This window comes from Bombina bombina, chromosome 5, assembly GCF_027579735.1.
Source record: "Bombina bombina isolate aBomBom1 chromosome 5, aBomBom1.pri, whole genome shotgun sequence".
NCBI lineage: Eukaryota > Metazoa > Chordata > Amphibia > Anura > Bombinatoridae > Bombina > Bombina bombina.
The window spans coordinates 270,616,690-270,636,660 of NC_069503.1; the positions used below are offsets into that span (position 1 = coordinate 270,616,690).

Sequence of the window (19,971 nt, forward strand, 5' to 3'; positions counted from 1 at the left end):
CTTTCCTTTGGCAAAATGGTCAAAAGAAGGACTTGACAGGCTCAGAAAAGTCAAAAATAGTGAGATATCTTGCAGAGGGATGCAGCACTCTTAAAATTGCAAAGCTTCTGAAGCGTGATCATCGAACAATCAAGCGTTTCATTCAAAATAGTCAACAGGGTCGCAAGAAGCGTGTGGAAAAACCAAGGCGCAAAATAACTGCCCATGAACTGAGAAAAGTCAAGCGTGCAGCTGCCAAGATGCCACTTGCCACAAGTTTGGCCATATTTCAGAGCTGCAACATCACTGGAGTGCCCAAAAGCACAAGGTGTGCAATACTCAGAGACATGGCCAAGGTAAGAAAGGCTGAAAGACGACCACCACTGAACAAGACACACAAGCTGAAACGTCAAGACTGGGCCAAGAAATATCTCAAGACTGATTTTTCTAAGGTTTTATGGACTGATGAAATGAGAGTGAGTCTTGATGGGCCAGATGGATGGGCCCGTTGCTGGATTGGTAAAGGGCAGAGAGCTCCAGTCCGACTCAGACGCCAGCAAGGTGGAGGTGGAGTACTGGTTTGGGCTGGTATCATCAAAGATGAGCTTGTGGGGCCTTTTCGGGTTGAGGATGGAGTCAAGCTCAACTCCCAGTCCTACTGCCAGTTTCTGGAAGACACCTTCTTCAAGCAGTGGTACAGGAAGAAGTCTGCATCCTTCAAGAAAAACATGATTTTCATGCTGGACAATACTCCATCACACGCGTCCAAGTACTCCACAGCGTGGCTGGCAAGAAAGGGTATAAAAGATGAAAATCTAATGACATGGCCTCCTTGTTCACCTGATCTTAACCCCATTGAGAACCTGTGGTCCATCATCAAATGTGAGAGGGGAAACAGTACACCTCTCTGAACAGTGTCTGGGAGGCTGTGGTTGCTGCTGCACGCAATGTTGATGGTGAACAGATCAAAACACTGACAGAATCCATGGATGGCAGGCTTTTGAGTGTCCTTGCAAAGAAAGGTGGCTATATTGGTCACTGATTTGTTTTTGTTTTGTTTTTGAATGTCAGAAATGTATATTTGTGAATGTTGAGATGTTATATTGGTTTCACTGGTAAAAATAAATAATTGAAATGGGTATATATTTGTTTTTTTTTTAAGTTGCCTAATAATTATGCACAGTAATAGTCACCTGCACACACAGATATCCCCCTAAAATAGCTATAACTAAAAACAAACTAAAAACTACTTCCAAAACTATTCAGCTTTGATATTAATGAGTTTTTTGGGTTCATTGAGAACATGGTTGTTGTTCAATAATAAAATTAATCCTCAAAAATACAACTTGCCTAATAATTCTGCACTCCCTGTAACAATTATAATAGTGAATCATAATAAAGTGAACTGTTCTATAAAGTGGGTCGGATTACAAGTGGAGCAGGATTAAGAACTTTTTCACTTGCATCTAAGCAGCTACAGTAATCTCCTAACCTTTCCAACAGTATAAGTATTGGGGATCTAAAAAATAAAATAAATAAATATATATATATATATATATATATTTAAAAAATTAAAAAAAAACTCAAATCATCTTAGCACCCAGGTGGGAAAGTGCTTACCACTCAAAGGGTTAAACACCTTGACATATACCACATACCTTTTAACCCTTATAAAAAACATGTTATTAATATTTAATAATAATATATTTTTTTATCAGATACTGTATATATGAGTGTAACACTTTATTTTATGTATTTATGTTGTCTATGGTGCAAATTTGTTTTTTAACTCTAACTCTTTACTCTAGGTCATCACTTGCACTAACCCGACATGTGCATATATAGTTTGTGCTTGAGCAAATACATTTACTTTCCACTTGCAATACGCACAAAAGTTAGCATGGGCGCAATGTTGGTTATTGCGACCAGCAGTTACAATAGCGCTCCACTTGGAACCTTGCTGAGTATGTTTTCTTTAATCAATTATTGTTTGAACACCATAGGGTAGCAGAAATCCATTATCTGAATGGGAGCATGTTAGCTCTAGTGGTCTCTAGAATATTTTGTTTTGACATTAAATATATGGAAATGTTAAAGGTTCTCTTGAAACCATGAAACAGGTCCAAAGTGGGACAAAATGTTATAAAGAGTTGGATCAAGATCCTTTACCCTGTTTCATTGAAAGAGTGAAATATTACTTGTAGCCTTGGAGAAGGGTATCATTACAGACACATTATTTCAGTTCCTTATGCCAAATATACCTAGGACTCCATATTTTTATATTCTTTCAAAGGTACATAAGGATCTGTATGATCCACCAGACAAGCCTAATGTGACCTCTGTTGATTCTGTTTTTAGTCCCATAGCTAAGTTCTTAGAAAAAAAATAAAAAATGACACCGTTAGTTATGAAAGGAAAATCTTATTTGAAATATATTTGGGATTTTCTGTTTAAACTGAATGCTTTGCCTGATTTACCTAATGAGGTTATTCTGACCAGTTGGGATGTTTCTAGTCTATACACTGTCATCCTCCCATCAGGATGGTTTGAACAGTGTTTGGGCTGCTATAGTTAAATCTGACAAATGGAATTATGGAAGCTAGTTTTAACCCCTAACTATTTTTTCTTTGATGACAGGTTCTTTTTCAGCTACGGGTATCTCGATGGGCTCTAATGTCGCCCCTGCTTACATATGCTTATTCATGGATAGTGTGAAAGAACGTATTGTATATACTGATCCTGAGTTATAAATGTGTAGCATGGTTTAGATATATTGATGATTTGTTTATTGTGTGGAGGGGTGACATGGAGTCCATCGATGCCCATCGTTTGAGATTACAGAGTTAGGTTGCTACATTGAAATTTACTACTAAGTATCATGAGAATACAACATTTTTTTTGCATACTGTGGTCATTCAATATGGTAATCGATTTGATAAAGATTTATTAAAAAAGCCCACGGATAGGAATAACTTTTTATTGTGACACAATTGTGCACGGGCCCTCACAGCATATGTGCGTATACTGCTAAAAAACAGAAACAACTTTTACTAGAAGCGTTTTTAGCTAATGGAAGTGTATTGCAAAAATACTTCTATTCCAAATACATTTCAATTTTGATCTTTATATCCCTTTAATGTATCTGCAAAAAATTACATTAAATATTTGTATTGGCTTATACTGTATATGTTTAGTTGTCCTGATGAAATTTCTAGAACAATACTTTCACTGCTTATGCATGTTTAGTTGTCATCATCCATTTTCTCCTCCATTTTCTTATTTTCTTTCTTGATTTCCCTATCCTGGACTACTGAGAGCATCATCGACTGTATAAGTAGAAGACCATTGGTAAGTTGCCAAATCCATAAGAAAAATGTTGGCTTTAATTGATTTATCCTCACTTTCCACTTGCATCACTAAATTTTGAATTATATTCTAATAATTGACATGTGTTTGTTTCCCAGGACCATTTATATATAACACAATGAGCATGCTGGTGACTTTGAAATAAATTATAAGAATATGCTTTGAAGAATCAAAATGATTGCACAAATTCTTCAAAATGTCGTACCCAATATCTCCCATGATGCATCCAGACCACATGTCTTCACATTTGCACTCACCTAGGGAATAGATAGCATAGTCTTAAATTCATGCACAAAACATAAAATGTCATACCAAGTATGGACTCAGTGGACTTTGGATCATTCTTTTATAGGAATAATTCTATAGTACAACAAAAATACATAGGACAGTGCAGAAACCTTTGTAGGGACTTTGTTTGTAGGGACTGTACACAATATATTTTGAATTATGTAGCACTTCCTAGCAGGAAAAGTACATAGCAACAAGTGTCCCTGTACAGCTGGATTAAACCAATTAAATTTAGGGCTAGATCATATGCAAGCTGCTTTGCTGAGAGCAACAGTGTCACTACAAACTACCCTGTCCCTGTCAACTGCAGCTTGCTCATTATTAAACTCTTTAGGACCCTATTTACTATAATGCTGATTGTATCTCATGTTTGTCACCATTAAGTGAGCTACCAGTGTTACTGTGGCTAGGGTTAGATGACCCTTAGTCATTGCATCACTTGGTCACTGTGATGAATAATTCTTTAATTAAAGATGAAATTAATTATGTACTGATACACAAAATGTGGACTGTCACTAAATAGTAGCAACTTGAATGTAACACAGATGATAAAATTGAGCCACTACATAAAAATACTGCTGGCTAAGGTGTGGCGGGTCTTAGGGCATAACTAGTAGAGAGTGGGAGGAAACAGTGCAGCCAGGGTGGGGCTGTACAGTTTAAGCCAGAGTTGGGCAGTCTGTGTGCATGGATGGATGGTGCACAGGCAGTCATGGCAGTATAGTTGGGCTTCAATTGTTCCTAGTTTTATTAGTTTGTTTGTGCTTGGTTTCATTTTATTGCACAACAGTGGGATAGGCAACCCAAACAAACTGAGGGACTGTTGAGAGTGTCCCATTGAAACTAAAAACATAATTAATGTAAGAACTTGAAGTGACGTATGGGATATACAATCCTACCAGGAGGGGCAAAGTTTCCCAAACCTCAAAATGCCTATAAATACACCCCTCACCACACCCACAATTCAGTTTAACAAATAGCCAAGTTGTGGGGTGAAGTGTTCGCCAGGAGAAGAGAGGTGTGTTTGTGTTAGTTATAGGATTGGAGTAATATCATCCAATGAAATTGTACCAGGACATTTAAATGGTGGATCCCCGTGAACTGTGCAGTATGAGTCCTGGATCTTGAGAAAGTCCGTATGAATCGGACGAAATGCGTAGACGGAGGACAACAGCACAGGAAAATATTACAGACTTTGTGTCACTATTACCAAGTTGCTGTTTACAAGTCTAAATGGTTGCCGGTGAATTGGATCAGCACTGTTGATTCGTGAACAGACGCTGGAACGCGGTACAGCTAGCAGTGACGTCAGGAGTGAAAGAGCCTGGTTGCAGCTGGAAAAGTATATAACAAAGGCTATTTCTTTTTAACCATCTTGTAAGTGCAATTGTATTGATAGCGCACACAAATTATTAAATACTTTTACCTTGAGTCGCGGTTGCGCTCTGTGTTTCTTTCTACCTGCAGTTTCGATTTTGCTGGGTGCTCTTTTGCATCCAGTAACCAAGACAGCAGCACCGGGCTCAAGAGTGGAGTGAGGAGGAAGCCTGATTAAGAGTGAACAGAGCAGATGACGGACAAATAATTCTACCATACTCCTTGAGGCATTGAGGTGAGATCAGTGTATACAATAGGTGTGCACATATGTAAAATTTTATTTATATTTTTTTGTTAATATACGGTTACAAGTTTGATTTATATTAATATCCATGGTCTAACTGAAAAATGATCAGTATTGTTGTATTCTGCCAAATATCTTATTCTGATTGATCTATATATATCACATACAAACAATTTGAATACATCAGATGTGCTGGAGCTCTAAGAAGATTAATAATAATAATATATAAAAAAATTCTAAGCCCCAGCAGTTCTCAGTCTGTTAGCGCAGTGTTAGACAGAAAGGTGTAGAATCAAGAACTATAATAAAATTATTAACCCCTAATCTGCCGCTCCGGACATCGCCGCAACTATAATAAACATATTAACCCCTAAACCACCACTCTCCCGTCTCGCAAACATTAGTTAAATATTATTAACCCCTAATCTGCTGTTCCTAACATCGCTGCCGCCTATCTACAATAACCCCTAATCTACCGCCCCCAACGTCGCTGCCACTATACTAAATGTATTAACCCCTAAACTTAAGTCTAACCCTAACCCTAACACCCCTAACTAAAATATAATTTAAATAAATCTAAATAAAAATGAATATTATTACCTAAATAATTCCTATTTAAAACTAAATACTTACCTATAAAATAAACCCTAAGCTAGATACAATATAACTAATAATTACATTGTAGCTATCTTAGGGTTTATTTTTATTTTATAGACAAGTTTGTATTTATTTTAACTAGGTAGAATAGTTATTAAATATTTATTAACTATTTAATAACTACCTAGCTAAAATAAATACAAAAGTACCTGTAAAATAAAACCTAACCTAAGTTACAATAACACCTAACACTAAACTATAATTAAATAAATTATCTAAATTAAATACAATTAACTAAATTAAATTAGCTAAAGTACAAAAACAAACAAACACTAAATTACAGAAAATAATCAACAAATTACAAGATATTTAAACTAATTACACCTAATCTAATAGCCCTATCAAAATAAAAAATGCGTAAACTAAACTATCAATAGCCCTTAAAAGGGCCTTTTGCGGGGCATTGCCCCAAAGAAATCAGCTCTTTTACCTGTCAAAAAAATACAAACAACCCCCCCAACAGTAAAACCCACCACCCACACAACCAACCCCCCAAATAAAATACTATCTAAAAAAACCTAAGCTCCCCATTAACCTGAAAAGAGCATTTGGATGGGCATTGCCCTTAAAAGGGCAGTTAGCTCTTTTGCGACCCAAACCCTAATCTAAAAAATAAAACCCACCCAATACACCCTTAAAAAAACCTAACATTAACCCCCTGAAGATCGACTTACTGTTCTGAAGACCGGACATCCATCCTCAAGGAAGCGGCAGAAGTCTTCATCCAACCGGGCCGAAGTCCTCAACGAAGCCGGGAGAAGTCTTCATCCAAGCCGGGCGAAGTGGTCCTCCAGACAGGCAGAAGTCTTCATTCAGACAGCATCTTCTATCTTCATCCATCTGACGCGGAGCGGCTCCATCTTCAAGACATCTGGCGCGGAGCATCTTCTTAAAACGACGGCTTCTTACTGAATGATGGTTCCTTTAAGTGACGTCATCAAAGATGGCGTCCCTTAGATTCCGATTGGCTGATAGAATTCTATCAGCCAATCGAAATTAAGGTAGAAAAAATCCTATTGGCTGATGCAAACAGCCAATAGGATTGAGCTTGCATTCTATTGGCTGTTCCAATCAGCCAATATAATGCGAGCTCAATCTAATTGGCTAATTGGATCAGCCAATAGGATTGAACTTCAATCCTATTGGCTGATTGCATCAGCCAATATGATTTTTTCTACCTTAATTCCGATTGGCTGATAGAATTCTATTATTCTTTTATCTTGAGGCAAAAAAACTCCCTTCCCCAGTGACAGTTGAAATAATTGAATCCAACTGAGAACCAAATAAATTGTTACCTTAGAAAGAAAGAGATCATTCCAATATTTGAGCCACAAAGCTCTTCTAGCTAAAATAGCTAAAGACAAAGATTTAACATCAATTTTGATTATATAAAAAATAGCATCACAGATAAAATGATTAGCATGTTGAAGCAAGCGAACAGTGCTAGATAAATCAGGATCTGTTTCCTGTTGCGCTAAGCTTTCCAACCAAAAAGTTGATGCAGCTGCTACATCAGCCATATATATAGCAAGCCTAAGAATATAGCCAGAAAATAAATAAGCTTTCCTTAGATAAGTTTCAAGTTTCCTATCTAAAGGATCCTTAAAAGAAGTACTATCTTCCATAGGAATAGTAGTACGTTTGGCAAGAGTAGAAACAGCCCCATCAACTTTGGGGATTTTTTCCCAGAACTCCAATCTAGCTGCTGGCAAAGGATACACCTAGAAGAAGGAATAAAAGAAGTACCAGGCCTATCCCATTCCTTTGAAATCATATCAGAAATAGCATCAGGAACTGGAAAAACCTATGGAGTAACCACAGGCGGTTTATAAACAGAATTTAAACGTTTACTAGTTTTAGTATCAAGAGGACTAGATTCCACAATGTCCAAAGTAATGAACACCTCTTTTAACAAGGAACGTATATACTCCATCTTAAAGAGATAAGTAGATTTGTCAGTGTCAATATCTGTGGTAGGATCTTCTGAATCAGATAGATCCTCATCAGAGGAGGATAATTTAGTATGTTGTCGGTCATTTGAAAATTCATCAACTTTATGAGAAGTTTTAAAAGACCTTTTATGTTTATTAGAAGGCGGAATAGCAGACAAAGCCTACTGAATTGCATCAGCAATAAAATCTTTTATATTCACAGGGATATCATGTACATTAGATGTTAAAGGAACAACAGGCATTGTACTAGTACTAATGGATACATTCTCTGCATGTAAAAGCTTATCATGACAACTGTTACATACTACAGCCGGAGATATAATCTCTGCTAATTTACAACAGATACACTTAGCTTTGGTAGAACTGTTATCAGGCAGCAGGGTTCCAACAGTTGTTTCTGAGACAGGATCAGATTGAGACATCTTGCAAATGTAAGAGAAAAAAACAACATATAAAGGAAAATTATCAATTTCCTTATATGGCTGTTTCAGGAATGGGAAAAAATGCAAACAGCATAGCCCTCTGAGCATAAAAAAGGCAAGAGGCATATAGGAAGTGGGGTTTAAATAATTAAATTATTTGGCGCGAAGAAAGACGCACAATGCAAAATAAAATTTTTTGGTGCTAACAACATCCGGAAATGACACAACTCGCGTCATGGCAGACGCAACCTTGTGCAAGGAAACCTGGCGTTAACTAAGATGCTGGAAATGACGAATTTGCGTCACCGAACGTATCTTCGCGCCAAATTCTCGCGTCAAAAATGACGCAATAAATATCAGTGTTTTGCAACCTCGCAAGCCTAAAGAAAAGGCTATACCCCAGGTAAGAACTTCCTAAATATGTTTCCCAATTTTTCAAACTGATAGTCTGCAAAAGGAAATATACATAAACCTGACTCATGGCAAATTTAAGTACAATACATATATTTAAAACTTTATATTAATACATAAAGAGCCAAACCATAGCTGAGAGTGTCTTAAGTAATGAAAACATACTTACCGAAAGACACCCATCCACATATAGCAGATAGCCAAACCAGTACTGAAACAGTAACAGTAGAGGTAATGGAATATGAGAGTATATTGTTGATCTGAAAAGGGAGGTAGGAGATGAATCTCTACGACCAATAACAGAGAACCTATGAAAAGATTTCTCGTGAGGAAACCCATAGAATCCATAGGTGATACTCCCTTCACATCCCTCTGACAAACACTGTACTCTGAGAGGAATCGGGCTTCAAAATGCTGAGAAGCGCATATCACAGAAGTAAATCAAGCACAAACTTACTTCACCACCTCCATAGGAAGGCAAAGTTTGTAAAAACTGAATTGTGGGTGTGGTGAGGGGTGTATTTATAGGCATTTTGAGGTATGGGAAACTTTGCCCCTCCTGGTAGGAATGTATATCCCATACGTCACTAGCTCATGGACTCTTGCCAATTACATGAAAGAAAAAACATTTATGTGTTGTGAGTTAATGATTACATTTTTATATTTGTTTTATTGAAAATAATGTGATATGTATTATTCTTATAGCATGTTTAGCTAGATTGAAATTATTTACAGTAAAGGAGGCTGTGGTTGGCGTTATTTGAAGTGGGGGGATTGTTATATCAATATTTGTTTTTTTTGGGGTTGTGAAACTCACTATAATATTTAATTGCAGCAGGATCCCAGGTCATGAGGTTTGATTGCCTATGCTTTTGTTTTTAGGTAGGCTGTTGATTCATTATTTGCGTCTGGTTTGATAAGTTGCAGCTAAACTTAATGTAGCTGGAACTGCACTGCAGCCATCACTACACAGTAACAGGATTCTGTTACATAGGTTAACTACATGCAGTGACTCACATTGACATAAAGAGTTGTAGCTACACTCAAACCGCTACATTTTTTTGTGGCTTGGCTATGATTACTTGCAAGTTGCACATAGTAGTAACCAGGTAGTAAATCTGTAACAACATGGTCTTTATTTGTGACAGTTCACATTGCTCTGTTATAACAGCACTTATAACTTTTAGTTATTTTTAGAGAACATATAAAAAGTTAAAATGGGATATGGTACATACCACTCAACAGCTTCCTCTTGTCTGAGAAAATGCCTAAATTATGAGCTAAGGATTGTGCCAACGTAATAGCCATGACATCTGGCTTTCCAAACTGAAAGAAAAAAAAGAATAACTTATTGGGAGTATGCCTGTTTTGTTTGTTTGTTGAAAACATTCCACTAATAAGCAAATCACACTGTATGTGCTATGTACTTTTATGAAGAATTAAAATTTACAGGTGAAAACTAAAATTCTATTGTTCATCAATGAGGGCTTCTTTCTAAAATTCTATCCAAAATATTTGTGTGGACCACAAAAAGCACAGACACGAAGACTGTTTTATGTTTATTAACTCGATCCTAATAAAGCTACAAGTGCTGATTAGAAGCCTCCACGTCTCCCTTACAGTCCCCAGAATCCTATAATAATATTCTAGGAATGTAAGAGGTGCAACTTTTCTCCCAAAATGTGCATCAAATGCACTCATACATTAGATTGTAGAAGCACTCTGATGGCATGTAAATGCTTAAATAAAAAGAGATGTCAATGCTGCAACTGAAAAAAAAAGATCTAAATTTGACTTTAGATGCCAACACTTAGGTAGAGGAGGAGTGTCAGAAGTCACATACAGGGGTGAGTCAGCTGTCTCTACAGCATGAGGACCAAGGCTTGCACTACATCCTTATTCACGCTGTCTCCTCAATGGACAGTGAAAGCACAAAATAAAGTTATAGTGAGCCTTTATCCTCAGTCTATTTATGACAACTTCCCATGGGTACATGACTCCTGCTTCTGGTGCTAAACTATAAAAAGTTACTGGGGCTACTCAGGCATTGCAACATTTTGTTAGCACTATTCTATGAGACATTTTACCAGAACACTTAGTTGCTCAAGTGCTCCAGAGAGTTCAAGGTTGACAGAATAGTATTGAAAGTGAAGTTCCTGTGTAATGGAACATAATGTGTGTATAGGAGTTTAATACAACTATAAATTAAAACAAATGCCCATAGGCAATTAACATCCTATATGCATAATGAGGGTTGGGAAGGGACAACACGGTGGATGTTAGCTACTCACCCACTAACAAGCATGTAGTATATTATTTGTCCTTGCTGTTTTGTAAGTGCTAAATGCTATGTTTCCACTTTAACTGTACAAAATTAATTTACACAAATGTTGGTTCCTTTTGTGGTCTCTCGCTTGAATGAAAATCCGGTAGGCTCCAACACTGTTGTCTTAGCAAATTCTGGTCAAAACTCTGCACATGACCACATTTTACTAAGTTAAATTTAAATCTGTGACACCAAAACTTGTCACCAATGAAAAGTTTAAATGAATTTCCTATTATATGAACTTCTTACCTCATTTACACCCCCTCCTTTCAATTGTGAGCATACCCCACCAACGTATGCTGCACCGCTTCTGCTGCTCTCAAACTGGCTACCCCTTAAGAACAAAAGAAAGGTTTCTTAAGCAAAATAAATGTAAAAAAAATACTGTGAATTTATTCAGAAAATAATATCACCTAATGAGAACTATCTCTGGCATTTATGTATCAATTTCATGGGGTAATAAAATTATTTGGTACATTTTCCGAAATGGAAATGTCTTTGAAGTCTTAGGCCTAGATTTGGAGTTTTGTCGGTAACGACCCGAAAAACTAACGCCGGCTTTTTTCTGGCCGCACCATAAAAATAACTCTGGTATCGAGAGTCCACATAAAGGCTGCGTTAGGCTCCAAAAAAGGAGCGTAGAGCATTTTTAACGCAGCTTCAACTCTCGATACCAGAGTTGCTTACGGACGCGGCCAGCCTCAAAAACGTGCTCGTGCACGATTCCCCCTTAGGAAACAATGGGGCTGTTTGAGCTGAAAAAAACCCAAACACCTGCAAAAAAGCCGCGTTCAGCTCCTAACGCAGCCCCATTGTTTGCTATGCGGTAACCCTTCCTACGTCTGCACTTAACACTCTAACATGTACCCCGAGTCTAAACACCCCTAACCTTACACTTATTAACCCCTAATCTGCCGCCCCCGCTATCGCTGACCCCTGCATATTATTATTAACCCCTAATCTGCCGCTCCGTAAACCGCCGCTACTTACATTATCCCTATGTACCCCTAATCTGCTGCCCTAACATCGCCGACCCCTATATTATATTTATTAACCCCTAATCTGCCCCCCACAACGTCGCCTCCACCTGCCTACACTTATTAACCCCTAATCTGCCGACCGGACCTGAGCGCTACTATAATAAAGTTATTAACCCCTAATCCGCCTCACTAACCCTATCATAAATAGTATTAACCCCTAATCTGCCCTCCCTAACATCGCCGACACCTAACTTCAATTATTAACCCCTAATCTGCCGACCGAATCTCGCCGCTATTCTAATAAATGTATTAACCCCTAAAGCTAAGTCTAACCCTAATACTAACACCCCCCTAAGTTAAATATAATTTAAATCTAACGAAATTAATTAACTCTTATTAAATAAATTATTCCTATTTAAAGCTAAATACTTACCTGTAAAATAAATCCTAATATAGCTACAATATAAATTATAATTATATTATAGCTATTTTAGGATTTATATTTATTTTACAGGTAACTTTGTATTTATTTTAACCAGGTACAATAGCTATTAAATAGTTAAGAACTATTTAATAGCTAAAATAGTTAAAATAATTACAAATTTACCTGTAAAAGAAATCCTAACCTAAGTTACAAATAAACCTAACACTAGACTATCAATAAATTAATTAAATAAACTACCTACAATTACCTACAATTAACCTAACACTACACTATCAATAAATTAATAAAATACAATTGCTACAAATAAATACAATTAAATAAACTAGCTAAAGTACAAAAAAAAAAGAACTAAGTTACAAAAAATAAAAAAATATTTACAAACATAAGAAAAATATTACAACAATTTTAAACTAATTACACCTACTCTAAGCCCCCTAATAAAATAACAAAGCCCCCCAAAATAAAAAAATGCCCTACCCTATTCTAAATTACTAAAGTTCAAAGCTCTTTTACCTTACCAGCCCTGAACAGGGCCCTTTGCGGGGCATGCCCCAAGAAATACAGCTCTTTTGCCTGTAAAAAAAAACATACAATACCCCCCCCCCAACATTACAACCCACCACCCACATACCCCTAATCTAACCCAAACCCCCCTTAAATAAACCTAACACTAAGCCCCTGAAGATCATCCTACCTTGTCTTCACCATACCAGGTTCACCGATCGGTCCAGAAGAGCTCCTCCGATGTCCTGATCCAAGCCCAAGCGGGGGGCTGAAGAGGTCCATGATCCGGCTGAAGTCTTCATCCAAGCGGGCCAGAAGAGGTCTTCCATCCGATTGAAGTCTTCATCCAAGCGGCATCCATCCGGAGCGAAGCGGCAGCATCCTGAAGACCTCCACCGCGGAACATCCATCCTGGCCGACGACTGAACGACGAATGACGGTTCCTTTAAATTACGTCATCCAAGATGGCGTCCCTCAAATTCCGATTGGCTGATAGGATTCTATCAGCCAATCGGAATTAAGGTAGGAATATTCTGATTGGCTGATGGAATCAGCCAATCAGAATCAAGTTCAATCCGATTGGCTGATCCAATCAGCCAATCAGATTGAGCTTGCATTCTATTGGCTGATCGGAACAGCCAATAGAATGCGAGCTCAATCTGATTGGCTGATCGGATCAGCCAATCGGATTGAACTTGATTCTGATTGGCTGATTCCATCAGCCAATCAGAATATTCCTACCTTAATTCCGATTGGCTGATAGAATCCTTTCAGCCAATCGGAATTCGAGGGACGCCATCTTGGATGACGTCATTTAAAGGAACCGTCATTCGTCGTTCAGTCGTCGGCCAGGATGGATGTTCCGCGGTGGAGGTCTTCAGAATGCTGCCGCTTCGCTCTGGATGGATGCCGCTTGGATGAAGACTTCAATCGGATGGAAGACCTCTTCTGGCCCGATTGGATGAAGACTTCAGCCGGATCATGGACCTCTTCAGCCCCCCGCTTGGGCTTGGATCAGGACATCGGAGGAGCTCTTCTGGACCGATCGGTGAACCTGGTATGGTGAAGACAAGGTAGGATGATCTTCAGGGGCTTAGTGTTAGGTTTATTTAAGGGGGGTTTGGGTTAGATTAGGGGTATGTGGGTGGTGGGTTGTAATGTTGGGGGGGGTATTGTATGTTTTTTTTTACAGGCAAAAGAGCTGTATTTCTTGGGGCATGCCCCGCAAAGGGCCCTGTTCAGGGCTGGTAAGGTAAAAGAGCTTTGAACTTTAGTAATTTAGAATAGGGTAGGGCATTTTTTTATTTTGGGGGGCTTTGTTATTTTATTAGGGGGCTTAGAGTAGGTGTAATTAGTTTAAAATTGTTGTAATATTTTTCTTATGTTTGTAAATATTTTTTTATTTTTTGTAACTTAGTTCTTTTTTTTTTTGTACTTTAGCTAGTTTATTTAATTGTATTTATTTGTAGCAATTGTATTTTATTAATTTATTGATAGTGTAGTGTTAGGTTAATTGTAGGTAATTGTAGGTAGTTTATTTAATTAATTTATTGATAGTCTAGTGTTAGGTTTATTTGTAACTTAGGTTAGGATTTCTTTACAGGTAAATTTGTAATTATTTTAACTATTTTAGCTATTAAATAGTTCTTAACTATTTAATAGCTATTGTACCTGGTTAAAATAAATACAAAGTTACCTGTAAAATAAATATAAATCCTAAAATAGCTATAATATAATTATAATTTATATTGTAGCTATATTAGGATTTATTTTACAGGTAAGTATTTAGCTTTAAATAGGAATAATTTATTTAATAAGAGTTAATTAATTTCGTTAGATTTAAATTATATTTAACTTAGGGGGGTGTTAGTATTAGGGTTAGACTTAGCTTTAGGGGTTAATACATTTATTAGAATAGCGGCGAGATTCGGTCGGCAGATTAGGGGTTAATAATTGAAGTTAGGTGTCGGCAATGTTAGGGAGGGCCGATTAGGGGTTAATACTATTTATGATAGGGTTAGTGAGGCGGATTAGGGGTTAATAACTTTATTATAGTAGCGCTCAGGTCCGGTCGGCAGATTAGGGGTTAATAAGTGTAGGCAGGTGGAGGCGACGTTGTGGGGGGCAGATTAGGGGTTAATAAATATAATATAGGGGTCGGCGGTGTTAGGGGCAGCAGATTAGGGGTACATAAGGATAACGTAGGTGGCGGCGCTTTGCGGTCGGCAGATTAGGGGTTAATAAGTGTAGGCAGGTGGAGGCGACGTTGAGGGGGGCAGATTAGGGGTTAATAAATATAATACAGGGGTCGGCGGTGTTAGGGGCAGCAGATTAGGGGTACATAAGTATAACGTAGGTGGCGGTCGGCAGATTAGGGGTTAAAAAAATTTTTCGAGTGTCGGCGATGTGGGGGGGACCTCGGTTTAGGGGTACATAGGTAGTTTATGGGTGTTAGTGTACTTTAGAGTACAGTAGTTAAGAGCTTTATAAACCGGCGTTAGCCCAGAAAGCTCTTAACTACTGACTTTTTTCCTGCGGCTGGAGTTTTGTCGTTAGATGTCTAACGCTCACTTCAGACACGACTCTAAATACCGGAGTTATAAAAATCCCATTGAAAAGATAGGATACGCAATTTACGTAAGGGGATCTGCGGTATGGAAAAGTCGCGGCTGGAAAGTGAGCGTTAGACCCTATTTTGAGTGACTCCAAATACCGGCGGTAGCCTAAAACCAGCGTTAGGAGCCTCTAACGCTGGTTTTCACGGCTACCGCCAAACTCTAAATCTAGGCCTTAGTAAGTTGAGGAAAGGGAAAATAATAGTTTAGAATAGGTTACAACACTTTAGTGATTTTTGTGACAATTTGTTACACACATAAAAGTTTTACAAATATGTTTTCTTCTCTGAGAAAACCCTTATTTATGGAGCATGTTTGCTAATAGATGAGGAGGACTCTATAACAGTAAATGTGCTTCATTAAGTAACTTAAAGGGACGTTGTACACTAGATTTTTCTTTGCATAAATGTTTTGTAGATGATCCATTTATATAGCTCATCTGGTAATTTTTTTTAAAAATATAGTTTTGCTTATTTTTTAAAGGGACACTGAACCCAAATGTTTTCTTATGTGATTCAGATAGAGCATGGAATTTTAAGCAACTTTCTAATTTACTCCTATTATCAAATTCTCTTCATTCTCTTGGTATTTGTAGTTGAAAAGAAAGAATGTAAGTTTAGATGCTGGCCCATTTTGTATGAACAACGTGGGTTGTTCTTGCTGATTGGTGGATAAATTCATCCACCAATAAACAAGTGCTGTCCAGGGTCCTGAACCTTCTTTTACAAATAAAGATAGCAAGAGAACAAAGAAAAATTGATAATAGGAGTAAATTAGAAAGTTGCTTAAAATTGCATGCTCGATCTGAACCATGAAAGAAAATTTGGTTCAGTGTCCCTTTAAGAACATTGTGCTGATATTCAGACTCCTAACCAAGCCCCACAGTGTCAGATGTATACATGCGTTTAAAGACTCCTTGCTAGCTCCTGTTTACGTGTCTGCTCTTCTTGTTTTCCCAGCCCCTTTCAATGGGTGTCCCAGACTAACCTCATCAACAGTGCTAAACTGGGAGCTAAGTTTTTAAAAGATTTTATACTGGATGTTTGTATCAGTATCTGTGCATATAGTAGTGTCTATTACATGCAGTTATATAAAAAATAGTATATACTGTCCCTTTAAAGGACATGTTGCTCAAATTCTAAACTACTAGGCTCACCAGATTTTTTCAGTTAGCTCCCAGTAGTGCATTGCTGTTCTGGAATAGACTTTAACTATGTGTTTAACCAAGGGTTACCACCCAGTCGGTATTTTATCGGCACAGCCAGTATTTTGGTCAAAGTTGAAAATGAAGAATAAATATAGAAATAAAGATGATATCATTAGGAAACTTCCTCTAAGAGTGTGGCAACCCTAACCTCTTTAATCACATTACAGCATTTTTGCATGCCCCTTTAATTAAACATTAAAGTAGCAGATTAAATGTTTAATGTCCCTTTAATATTTATTAACATACCAAAAAGATGAATAGGTTAAACCTGATCTAGAATTACTAAGGCATAACAGTAAATACCTGAGGGATACAGCATCACTGGCAAACAGTTATAAATGATTGGCATAAAAAGCTACATACGAAAATAGGTGAACAACGTCACTTTTGTCTTTGATGAAATCTCTTCTGTATTTCATGAATTCTTTCAGAGTCATGAGAGGATTTTCAGAAATGCTGAACTTGTTATCTGTAGCCCAGGTTTCCATGGCAATCAGCACTATCCTTGTGTTTAGCTGCTCTTTATATATCTAGAGAATAAATAAAAGAGACAGGACAATCTGGAAGTGCTTGTGGAAAACATACATGGTTAACGAAAGGCAGTGAAACAAAAACTATTTAATATTAGAGTCCTTCTTTAGGATCTAAATGCGGAAAAGTATGCGCGATTCAGCTCTTTATGGAGCCGGATTGATTCTTGTGCAAGATCACCATGTTATGATCTGGATTTGCACAGACCTAACGAAGGACCCAAATGCACATGTCTATTCAACATTAGCACGCCATGTGCTAGATTAATTTTGCACTCGAGCACAACACAAAATTGCACTGGAAAATTTAGCTCTTATGGAAACTTGAAGTGTTAACACTTGAAAATATGCATAACAAAACACATGCAAAATAAATATAAAGTCATTTCATCTAGATTTATTATTGAAAGAAAATCTTTCAACAGTGATTTTCAGGGATATGGTCTATGATCAGGTGCTGGACTGGGAAGGTCTCAAAGGTGTATGTGTGTAGATATAAATATATATGTGTGTATGTGTGTGTATATTTGTATGTGTGTAGATATAAATATATGTGTGTGTGTGTGTATTTGTATGTGTGTAGATATAAATATATGTGTGTGTGTGTATTTGTATGTGTCTAGATATAAATATATGTGTGTGTGTGTATATATATAAATATATATGTGTATGTGTGTGTATATTTGTATGTGTGTGTAGATATAAATATATATGTGTATGTATGTTTATTTGTATGTGTGTAGATATAAATATATATGTGTATGTGTGTGTATATTTGTATGTGTGTAGATATAAATATATATGTGTATGTATGTTTATTTGTATGTGTGTAGATATAAATATATGTGTATGTGTGTGTATTTGTATGTGTGTAGATATAAATATATATGTGTATGTGTGTGTATATTTGTATGTGTGTAGATATAAATATATATGTGTATGTGTGTGTATATTTGTATGTGTGTAGATATAAATATATATGTGTATGTGTGTGTATATTTGTATGTGTGTAGATATAAATATATATGTGTATGTATGTTTATTTGTATGTGTGTAGATATAAATATATGTGTATGTGTGTGTATTTGTATGTGTGTAGATATAAATATATGTGTGTGTGTGTATTTGTATGTGTGTAGATATAAATATATATGTGTATGTGTATTTGTATGTGTGTAGATATAAATATATGTGTGTGTGTGTATGTGTATAGATATAAATATATATGTGTATGTGTGTGTATATTTGTATGTGTGTAGATATAAATATATATGTGTATGTATGTTTATTTGTATGTGTGTAGATATAAATATATGTGTATGTGTGTGTATTTGTATGTGTGTAGATATAAATATATGTGTGTGTGTGTATTTGTATGTGTGTAGATATAAATATATATGTGTATGTGTATTTGTATGTTTGTAGATATAAATATATGTGTGTGTGTGTGTATTTGTATGTGTGTAGATATAAATATATGTGTATGTGTGTAGATATAAATATATATGTGTATGTGTATTTGTATGTGTGTAGATATAAATATATGTGTGTGTGTGTATTTGTATGTGTGTAGATATAAATATATGTGTATGTGTGTGTATTTGTATGTGTGTAGATATAAATATATGTGTATGTGTGTGTATTTGTATGTGTGTAGATATAAATATATACGTGTATGTATGTTTATTTGTATGTGTGTAGATATAAATATATACGTGTATGTATGTTTATTTGTATGTGTGTAGCTATAAATATATACGTGTATGTATGTTTATTTGTATGTGTGTAGATATAAATATATATGTGTATGTATGTTTATTTGTATGTGTGTAGATATAAATATATATGTGTATGTATGTTTATTTGTATGTGTGTAGATATAAATATATGTGTGTGTATTTGTATGTGTGTAGATATAAATATATGTGTGTGTATTTGTATGTGTGTAGATATAAATAGATATGTGTATGTGTGTGTATTTGTATGTGTGTAGATATAAATAGATATGTGTATGTATGTGTATAGATATAAATATATATGTGCATGTGTGTGTATTTGTATGTGTGTAGATATAAATATATGTGTATGTGTGTGTATTTGTATGTGTGTAGATATAAACATGTATGTGTGTATATTTATATGTGTGTAGATATAAATATATGTGTATGTGTGTGTATTTGTATGCGTGTAGATATAAATATATATGTGTATGTGTGTGTATATTTGTATGTGTGTAGATATAAATATATATGTGTATGTGTGTGTATATTTGTATGTGTGTAGATATAAATATATATGTGTATGTGTGTGTATATTTGTATGTGTGTAGATATAAATATATATGTGTATGTATGTTTATTTGTATGTGTGTAGATATAAATATATGTGTATGTGTGTGTATTTGTATGTGTGTAGATATAAATATATGTGTGTGTGTGTGTATTTGTATGTGTGTAGATATAAATATATATGTGTATGTGTATTTGTATGTGTGTAGATATAAATATATGTGTGTGTGTGTATGTGTATAGATATAAATATATATGTGTATGTGTGTGTATATTTGTATGTGTGTAGATATAAATATATATGTGTATGTATGTTTATTTGTATGTGTGTAGATATAAATATATGTGTATGTGTGTGTATTTGTATGTGTGTAGATATA

The 19,971-nt window shown here is 36.0% G+C and overlaps 1 protein-coding gene across 1 annotated transcript in view; it reads right to left on the reverse strand.

The window, feature by feature from the left end:
- Window positions 1–19,971, reverse strand: part of ADAM22 (ADAM metallopeptidase domain 22) — a 707,952-nt gene that overhangs the window by 216,384 nt on the left and 471,597 nt on the right. The window contains 4 exon segments of the mRNA XM_053713991.1: window positions 3,551–3,602; window positions 9,932–10,022; window positions 11,272–11,356; window positions 17,137–17,303. Of these exon segments, the coding sequence (XP_053569966.1) occupies window positions 3,551–3,602; window positions 9,932–10,022; window positions 11,272–11,356; window positions 17,137–17,303 (395 nt within the window).